Source organism: Vigna radiata, chromosome 9, assembly GCF_000741045.1.
Source record: "Vigna radiata var. radiata cultivar VC1973A chromosome 9, Vradiata_ver6, whole genome shotgun sequence".
NCBI lineage: Eukaryota > Viridiplantae > Streptophyta > Magnoliopsida > Fabales > Fabaceae > Vigna > Vigna radiata.
This window is the reverse complement of record NC_028359.1, coordinates 3,128,795-3,138,906: the sequence shown is the minus strand read 5'-3', so window position 1 is coordinate 3,138,906 and position 10,112 is coordinate 3,128,795. Positions and strand designations below refer to the sequence as shown.

Sequence of the window (10,112 nt, the reverse complement as noted above, 5' to 3'; positions counted from 1 at the left end):
AATCATTCAATTTAGATTAAAACATGTGAAGAACAAATTAATCATTTTAACCATTTGAATTGCTTAGATTAGAGGATTCCCTTGTTAACAATCTCCTCTTCTTTTTTTATGATGGCTAACACATGTTCTTGCATTTGAGAACTAAACTTTCTCCCTCTTCAAGTATTAGCAAAAAAAAATTCCAAAACTTTTGGTATGCAGAATATAAACCACAATTAGTTAGACATATCATTAGATAAAAAAGGTTCCTACATAGAGTACAGTTATCCATAGATGTTCAGCAGTTAAACAAATTAAACAAGGTTAAAGATGTCAAGTAAAAATAGAGACAAACCAAACAAGAACAAATATTAACAAAAATTGAAATGCAACAAATTGATTAATCATAATCTTCCTCCACTTCTTCACCGGACTCACTTTCATCCATGTTTTGAGCCTTCGGCTGCTGTGGTAATGCAACAATTTCTTTGTCAATTGCGTCAAAGCGAGACATATAGGTTGAATGATTTGAGACCGAGGTTTTCAGATGTTTCAACGCACATTTTTCAAATTCATTCTTGGATCTCACGACTGGTGCAACATGGGACATGTCTACATTTACTGGGTCCACATCCTATCCCTCATCCATTTGAGGTTCATCCTTGAATGCTCAACCATCATCATTCTTCCGTTGTCCCATATGATGCGGAGCTATTTTAGCAATCTTGTTGGAGTTAGTGAATCCCATGCATACCTCGGTTCATAGCTATCTGAAACGTGTCAAACGTTAAGTTAGCCACCATTCATGTCAGCTAGAGGCTCATCATGGATAGCTGAAATTCAGAGATTTTCTTGATGTTAGTTCGTGCCGAAAATTCCAATCAAAATATGTTGGATTGCAGAGGAAACAGACCAATTGCGTCAGCTGCTGGGACACAAAGAGGTTATTGGATACATCTTAATCTGCAGCTTTATGGCACCAATAGTAAAATCTTTCAACCAAATAAGTTTAACCAACGCAAAGAGGAATAAAAAATAGCAAAAATATTACAATCCTCAAATTTCCCAACAACAGAAGCCTGTCAGTTAAACATAAGGTGATCCAATAAACAAAGGCATACTAAGATACCCCTACAAGATTTGAGTCCAAAACCAAATTTCATCTAGGAGATCCTAGAAGAATCCTAGTCCCAATTCAAAAAAAACCAGAGGATATAATGTCTTATATAGCAAGAAGAATTAAATACTACATGTTGAAAAAGAATGAGAATAGAAACACTATCAAAGTTGTCTAACTAACCCTATCCATAATCAAGATTTCAATTTTATGAAAAATCTAGATATTTTTAAAGTTATGTTGCTGTATGGAAGAGCCAAAAGCTCCTTAATATGCATGACTTACCTTCTAATCCTCGAGGATCTCCATAAGGTAGTATGCATTTTGGCTGGATATATATGCTTCTAAAGTGACTTACGGTATATATTTGCAAGTCATTTCCCAAAAGGGAAAAATTGGCCGAGACAGAAGTAACTTAGATTAGTACTTGTCAAAAACTAGATGCACACTGAAGTTAATATGTCAATAGATTTAATTTGCAGGTTCAAATATTGACAGCAGAAGAGTTTCACCTTATCAGGTATAGTTGCTCCCAAAAACCCTTTTCTACCCCTCATTTGCATAAGAATAGAATGAATGAACAAAAGATTGGGGATCCAATCTCTGAGAAAGATTGCACAGATCCAATCTCTGAGAAAGATTGCACAGATTGGAAAAAGCAACGAAGGCAGTAGCCTTTCTTGAGTTCTTTGAAGAAAAGACTTACGGTCTCTTTGATTCAACTGGCAGTCAACAAGAATGCCAAAAAAAAGGAGCCAAAATTGATTGGCCATCAACAAAACTAAAGTACTAGTTTCAGCTACTAGTCCGAGAGGGAATGGGTTCAAATCCGGGTTCAAATCCCACTCTAATCTCAAACAAACACTGTATTGGGTAATACTGAAAAAAAAAAAAGAAGGCTAGAACTTAACTAAGGTAATTGAAACCCATTAAAAACATATGTTAAAGAAGAGATTTTTAGGTGGCCGCTGACGGCTGACCGCCAACAGACAGCAAAGACAGCGGAAGCGGATCAGACAAGCTCTAATACCATGTGGAAAGTAATACTAATTTATTATTCAAATCATGAAAAATACATTCTGATACCCTTTATTTGTAGTAATTTAATTCTCCTAAAAAGGGAAATAGGGAAACTAGGAAATCTTGAAAAAATAAAATAAAATAAAAGATTATGTATCTATTTCCTCTAATTAGGAAGATTCTAAAAGATATTATCTCAAATTACAACACATACAGATCAACGCAGCCTTAAATATCTGCTGGAACAGAGGATTACAACTTATAGTTAGCAAAATTGGATAGCCAAACTGATGGGCTACGATTTTGACATAGTGTACAAGCCGGGAAGTGCAAATAAAGTAGCAGATGCCTTATCGAGAAAGGGAGAAGGGAATATGGAGGAGCTGGAATTGCGAACTATATCACGACCGTATTGGCATGACTTCCAAGACATTCTAAAGGAAGTGGAGGAGGATGAAACACTTAGAAAGATCATTGAAGATGTAAGGAGGGATCCGAATTCACATGCTGCTTATACAATGGAGAAGGACCGACTACATTATAAGGGGAGGTTGGTTTTGTCGACCAAATCCAGCTGGATTCCAAGATTGAATATCACGTGACTAACACTGGGGGACATTCGGGAGTATTCCGTGCCTATAGTAGAATCGCCCAATCATTATACTGGGTGGGAATGAAGAGGACTGTGACCGAGTTTGTGGTTGCATGTGTGATCTGTCAACAACATAAGTATATGGCTGCATCACCCCAAGGTTTATTATAACCTCTGCCAATTCCGCAGGCTATTTGGGAGGAAGTGAGCCTGGATTTTATCGTCAAGCTGCCCAAATCTCAAGGCTTTGACGCTATTTTGGTGATGATGGATAGACTGAGCTAGTATGGCCACTTCATCGCCTTGAGACACCCTTACTCAGCTCGTACAGTGGCAGAGACGTTCACTCAAGAGATAGTCAAACTCCACGGGATTCCTACATCAATTGTAAGTGATAGGGATCCTTTGTTTCTTAGTGTTTTTTGGAGGGAGCTCTTTAAACTGCAGGGTACCCAGCTCAAAATGAGCACAACTTACCATCCAGAGACCGATGGTCAAACAAAGGTGGTAAATAGGATTCTTGAAGGGTACTTGAGGTGTTTTTGTTCCAAGCAACCTAGGAGCTGGAAGACAGTTTTACCTTGGGCAGAATATTGGTATAATACCAGTTATCAGGCTGTAGCGAGATGTTCTACTTTTGAGATTGTGTATGGACGTCCCCCACCAGCTTTGAGTCGATTTATCCCTGGGGAAACAGCTGTTGAAATGGTGGCACAGGACTTGATTACTAGAGATGAAGCGTTGAAGCAATTACAACAACATTTGAAACAAGCGCAGGATGCTATGGTGAATCAGGCAAATAAAAAGAGGAGGGAAGCAGATATCAAGGTGGGAGATTGGGTTTATTTGCGAATCAGGCCCCACAGGCAGTCTTCTATGCCGACACGTTTACATCCAAAACTCGCAGCACGTTATTATGGCCCTTTCCAGGTGTTACAACAGGTGGGAAAGGTTGCTTTTCGCCTACAGTTGCCCGAGACAGCTAGGATTCATCCGATCTTTCACGTATCACAATTGAAGAAGGCGGTGGGAGAGAAAAGAGTAGAAAAGGAATTGACGGTGGAGCTGCAGGCCGAGGGGCCCATGTTTTGGCCTGTGAGGGTCTTGGAAAGGAGACAAAGACAGTTGGGGGAAGTTGCAGTACCGCAGGTTCTGATAGAGTGGCAAGAAGGGGGCGACCTGGGAAGATGTGGCTACCATTCAGGAACAATATCCTGAATTCAACCTTGGGGACAAGGTTGTTTTAGGCGAGGGAGGTATTGTTAGGCCATTACTTGTATATAGTAGAAGGAAAACTGGTACACAGACCAGTTCACAGCCTAACTGCCAAGGCAGTTAGATTGGGTAGTTAGGAGGTTTGTATATAAGGGCTGTGAGAGTAGTTTTGGGAGTTAGCGAAGTAAATACCATTGTTTTGTCAGGAACGTGTTGTCCTGATCGGTGGAGGTTAAGCTCTCTACATTGTATCTTTGATTGTTTTGTGAATAAAGAAGCTATTCAGCATTCGTGTGTTGTGTTTGAGTAAAGAGAAGTGAGTTTCTATTAGGTTCTTGATTAAAGAACCTAACAACTTTCCAATTCCCTCATCAAATTTGGAGATGAATCCTAACAGATATTCTTTAATAACTGGGGTCAGATAAGCATCTACGGTAGCTGTTAGACCACGAGGTACAGCACGAACCATGGGACTCAAAGCAGACGATATAGAAACATGTCTGAATCCCAGACTCAAAGCTAACTTCTGAACCTGTTGTTCATGTTGTGGATAAGTGTATGAATGCATTAGAACAACAGCCAAACAGCTAATTCCTTTCTCCAATAACCTTTTCAGTATAGGCTTTAGTGCTTCTTCACTAAGAGGCTTCACAATCCTGACAAGCTCACCTGAAATTCCTTTAACTAGCAATGAAGAAGCACCCTGATTTTCTTCTTCCTCAGACTGAACAAGCTGAACTCTTTCTTCAACCTCTACAACTTCTTCATAGAGATTTGAAGGCTTTGACATGGTCAAATCAAATATGCTGGGGCGAGCCTGGTTCCCAATCTGAAGCAAATCACGAAAGCCTTGAGTCACACACACAACAATCCTTTCTCCCTTACGCTACAAAAGTGCATTTGTTGCTACAGTTGTACCCATCCTTATCCATTCAATCTTGTCAGTGGGAATCTTGGAGTTGCGGGGAATTTTCTCACCAACGAATTCTTCAAGGATCATCCTTATCCCTTCCACCGGTGCATCATCACAGTTCAGAGGGTCAACTGACAGAAGCTTCAAAACTTGGCCATCAGACCGACCTGGGATTTCTGCACACACATCAGTAAACGTGCCTCCTCTGTCTATACAAAACCTCAACTTCCCTTCTGTAACACTCCCCATCCTATTGGACCACAATTATAAGCCCCTGCAAAGTCAAATGGATTGAAATCCAATCGCCACAGTATCTATTAAGTAACATAAATTACGTATAATATACCCACCAAAGAATAACATGAAACATCAGATATTCACTTTCGTTGAAACTGCATGAATCCACCAAACAATATCAGAAAAATCATTGGCTAATTTGGAAATTTTTTTTTCTGTAATGTTGTGCTAATAAATGGACTTATACAGGCCCAGTTTAGCATTTAGCCATCTAATTGACTTGTCCATTAATTTAGAAAATGAAGTCAGTTTGTGCAACCACCAGGTTTACTAATCCTATTACAGAAAATGAAATTTAAAAAGGATAAGCATAGACGCAAAATGAAACCTCTGTCACAGAGAATGCTACACACAGTGCACAATAACACAATTCATATAAACACACAGGACAATAACACAATCAGAAAATCAGTAGAACCGAAATCAATCAGAACAATCAGAAAACAAAATCAGGAAAATCAGGGCAAAATCAAGGGATTGCACAACAACCTGTTTGTACTCTCAGAAGCGCCGCTGCTGTGGGAACCGGCGCCGCTCTCCCTCCCGTCGCGTGGTGCGTGGCGTCGCACGCCTCCTCTCTCAATCTCGCGTGGTGATGGTCTATTTCTGTGCGGTGGTGGACAGTGCTCGCGGTTTCAGTGCGATGGTGGTGGCTTGCAAGCGTTCCGACGTGGGCGCCCTAAACCCTGTATAACTACTGTGTGTAGTGTACCCAAATTAGCACGTAGGATTGAGAAAAAAAAAAACAGCCAATCAAATAGACAAGTAAATGACTGGACTCGTCGGATTGAAATGGATGATAAACGGGAAATGTTAAATAAATAAAATTTACTAAAATAAATAATTGTGATTGAATTTGAAGTTAAAATTTTATAAATATTTGATTCACAGTTTATAGTTTAATATTTATAAATTTTCAAATATATTTTAAGTTTTAAATTTTATTTTTAATATGATATTATTATGTTAAAATTTAGGAAAAAGTTCTTTAACAACACTTTTTGACAACGCATACGTCACAGCTTGAAACTTAGTTCATTTTAAAATTTTTAAAACATAAATTCAAATAAACCAATAAAATAATGACACATGTATCGTTGTCAAAATAGTTGTCAAAAAGTGTTGTCAAAATATCATCATCCTAAAATTTAATAACAATTTGCCATTATACTTTACAGGTACACAGAAATCCTTCAAACCCTCGCCTTGTTCAGAGTCAGAAACTATCTTTATAAATTATTTTATGAAATATAGAGAAAGTGATACATATATTTTACGATTTTCAGTTGTTCATGTCGTTTTCGTGTTTGGGCTTGATAGGATAGAAATTGGTGGTGTTGGATCTCAGCCTCTTCGTGACGTGGAACTCATGGAATCTAGCTCGTTGGTGCGGTTGGTGGATGGAGTTACCAGTGTTGTTGAAGTTGGAACTTTCCCATGATGGTGGAGTTTGAAGCTATGCAATGAAGAATGTGAGACAAGACAACTCACGAGGACGAAGACTAATATGAACTTGATTAGGATAATAAGCTTTTCAAGGCTTAATCTCCATGTTTCATTACGTGTTTTGATAGTCATAGTAATACTCTGCATTTCAAATATAAAAAGAAAAAAAGTAGCATGTAGAATCAGATGTGTTCTCATATGATGATCATAGAAAACCAGATCCCTTTGGCTTGCTTATTATACTCTACAGAACATTGGCCTCAATCTCTAACTTTAGAGCCTATAGCTTGAGGTAACTCTATATGATTCAAATTCAGATTTTAACATTCTCTAGCACAGACTTCCCATTAAGCCGGTTGCTGCTCTGAAGTTGCAAATAGTCTCTATGTTTCATCCCAGTGTAAGCTGCAGGATTGTTTTGACTGTCTAGCAACTCTTTAGCCGGTTCCACCACAGTGTCCAAGGATGGTGCAATTACTATTGCTAAAGAAATTCTTGTAGCTTTGTTGCTCACTACTGCTCGATGCACAACACTCTTGTATTTTCCATTGCTCACAACCTAAAACAAAAAGGGTAAGAGTATATCATCTCAAAATTGCTGTTAGAAAAGAAACAAAATCATTAGAGGATGAGAGAGATAGATATCACAAGCATAAGTCAAGTAGAGAAAATAAGTCTCTGGAAGTAAAATATTGATTGATAAAAAGAATTACACGTTTCTCATATTTGCACATCTCATTGGGCTAACCATATGTACCAAACTTCTTAACCAAGTAACAAATCATGCAATCTGATATAACACAATTTTAACTAGCATTTGTTCTTGTGTACCTCTAGATGATCGGACACAAAGACTAGCAAGCAGTTTGAAGTGGAACTGACGTTGATCCACTTGCCATTGTGAAGCACTTGAAGGCCACTAACCCCGTTCTGCATGAGCAGGTTCAAAAGGCCATGATCAGAATGAGGGGGTATTCCCATTGCAAGCTCAGGTTGTGGACAAGGTGGATACAGATTTGCAGCTATCATTTGCAAACCAGAATCTAGGTTCATTCTATCCTCCATGTAATTGACTCCCAATCCCAAGCTTTCTGATATTCCTCTCAGTAGTTCCTTTCCCAGTTTCCAAGTTCTTCTGCTGTACTCTTCTAATGCTTCCCTTCACAGCAAAAAATTCCAAATTTTGCATACAAAATATCTTAGTTACTAATACACATTCTTCTGCATTTAACATAACCAACAGTAATCTAACTAACACAGATTTGAAGGACATGTTTATCATGCTTTATGATTTCTTTATAAATACTTAAATATGTATCTTAGACTTATCGTATCTCACATATGCAAAATCTATGTAACATCCTATGTTGTTAAGGGTTAGTTCTTAAAGTTAAGAACCTTTCAGGTTATGAGTAACTGTCATCAAAAGAGGCTCTTAAGAGTTGAGAGAACAGGTAGAAGAGAGTGAGGTAGAACCTGAACCCAGGTGGTTTCATAGGAGAGTGAAATTCTGGGTGCACCACGATTTTAAGGAAATCCCTCCAAAACAAGACTTTGTCCATTGAAACATTGGAGCTGGTGCCATACCTTATAGGGTCCATGACATCCTTACCTGCATACTCTTGCTTCTCCTCCTCTCTAAGATTGAAGAAAGCAAAAACTTGATCAACCATTTTCTCCATGATGGTCTTTGACACAAAGTAATTGGTGAGCATGAAGAACCCCCACTCCTCACAAGCCTTGCCTAAGTCTTGGATGGTTTTGGCCCGTTGATCAGGTGTGCCAGCAACCAAGAGAGAATAATCAATGACAGGAATTGGATCATCTTGTTCTGGGTCTGTCACTATCTCATGCTCTGAATTTGTGGTGTAGGTGTATGAAGGAGGTAGGGAATTGAGTTGTGGTGATTCAGTGAGTGCTTTCACGCTTGTGAAACTCTTTCTGTTATTGGATTGTACTTGGCCAACCTCAGAAGAAGTTGTTGTAGCCATTATACAAGTTAAATCAATGAAAATGAAGAGAAAGTTGGATAGTACAAAAAATATGAGTAGGCCTTGGCATTCAAGTTGAAGGAAATGGGGTTAAGTTCTTATCATTACTCGGTTCATAGCTATCTGATTGATACGTGTCAAACATTAGGTTAGACACCATTCATGTGTTCATTTGTCGTTTCGTCACTATCACATGTGTCACAAATTAGACTTTGGAAGAGGTTTGATGAAAAAAGGGTAACTGGGTTGCCTATTTTCTTCCTACAATAAGGTTGTTTGTTTTCTTCCTATCTATTTATTGGGTTAGGTTACCAATCAATTTAACATTTATAACAAGGACTTTATCAATTAAAATAAAGATTTAATTATTCATGATTCAAAAGAAAAAATAATTAAAATATTTAGAACAAAAGACTAATTAAATTCATGTTAAACATTCATAATCTTATAAGTTTTGACAAAGAAACAATTAGTTATATATAACATAATTTATTTGGATAATATTCAGATAGGTTTGAAGATTATGTTTCTATTCATTACCACATTGTATTGTTATTTTTTGTGTTCTTGAATTGATTTTCTCAATCTTAATTTTTGTCACTAAAGTATAATATAACACTCTAATAAATAAATATAAAATAATTCAAATATTACGGATCTAAATAATATTATATTTAAATATTCAATATTATACACAATATACTACTATGTTACAAAAATGTTATTAAATATGAATTTTGAAATAATTGTTTATTTCTTGATATCAAAATTAAAGTTATGTAAATATCACTTAATTGTTGAGCAGGTATGTGTGAAGCGTGGAAGATATTAAAATAAAAATTATTTTATTGATAAAATCTTGAGATATTTTAATTTGAATAATTGTTCTAATAGAAAAAATAATTCCAAGAGTTAATTCAGTTCATTAAATATTTGAATTAGGTTAGGTTATAGAAGGAATAATTTATTTTAAATACGGGTCAATCTTAACTTATTTAATCTATGGGTTAACAGAGTTAGAGTCCAATTGAAAGTAGTTTGATTTGTAACTTATTAACAACAATTTTTTATTATTATTATTTTTTTATTTTTCATAACCTTTTTATTATAATTGTTGATGTAGATTGATAATTTACTATTTTTAAAAATTAGAATATTATTTAATAATATTTAAATTATTTAAATTTGACCCAATAATTACGGAAATAGGCAAATCTAGGAAAAAGTACATATATGGGGAAGTCGTGCTACCCCCTAACGACTTCAAAAAGAGAAGTCGTGCCATCATTGCACGACTTCACACTGTTCATATGAACAGTGATGAAGTCGTGCTACCTAAAAACGACTTCATGCTGTTGTAATCGATTACGCTGGAGCTATAACCGATTACCAAAAGCTAAAGTCGTGCCACCCCTGCACGACTTCAGCTTTGTAGACCAAAACCAGTGTGGTAATCGATTACTTGGACCTTGTAATCGATTACCTGCACTCTGATTTGTGTAATTTGCTTGGTAATAGCTTACCAGTGTGTAATGGGCAAAA

General features: G+C 36.9%; 1 protein-coding gene and 1 long non-coding RNA gene across 4 annotated transcripts; both read right to left on the bottom strand.

Moving 5' to 3' along the window:
• Positions 1–205: 205 nt before the first annotated feature.
• LOC111242521 lies at positions 206–6,025 on the bottom strand. 3 transcript variants are annotated; one of them, XR_002669641.1, is made up of 3 exons: positions 5,623–6,025; positions 5,187–5,228; positions 206–5,110 (listed from the first exon to the last, which is right to left on the bottom strand). It is a non-coding gene; the product is annotated as an uncharacterized LOC111242521 (long non-coding RNA). The 3 variants fall into 3 exon arrangements; XR_002669639.1 differs by having other exon boundaries at positions 206–5,228; XR_002669640.1 differs by lacking the exon at positions 5,187–5,228 and having other exon boundaries at positions 5,623–6,022.
• A 616-nt stretch (positions 6,026–6,641) lies between these two features.
• LOC106773623 (flavanone 3-dioxygenase 3) lies at positions 6,642–8,658 on the bottom strand. Its single transcript, XM_014660345.2, has 3 exons — positions 8,056–8,658; positions 7,411–7,738; positions 6,642–7,138 (listed from the first exon to the last, which is right to left on the bottom strand). Exons 1-3 carry the CDS (start codon positions 8,568–8,570, stop codon positions 6,893–6,895), a joined length of 1,089 nt encoding a protein of 362 aa, XP_014515831.1. The 5' UTR covers positions 8,571–8,658; the 3' UTR covers positions 6,642–6,892.
• Between the last annotated feature and the right edge of the window lie 1,454 nt (positions 8,659–10,112).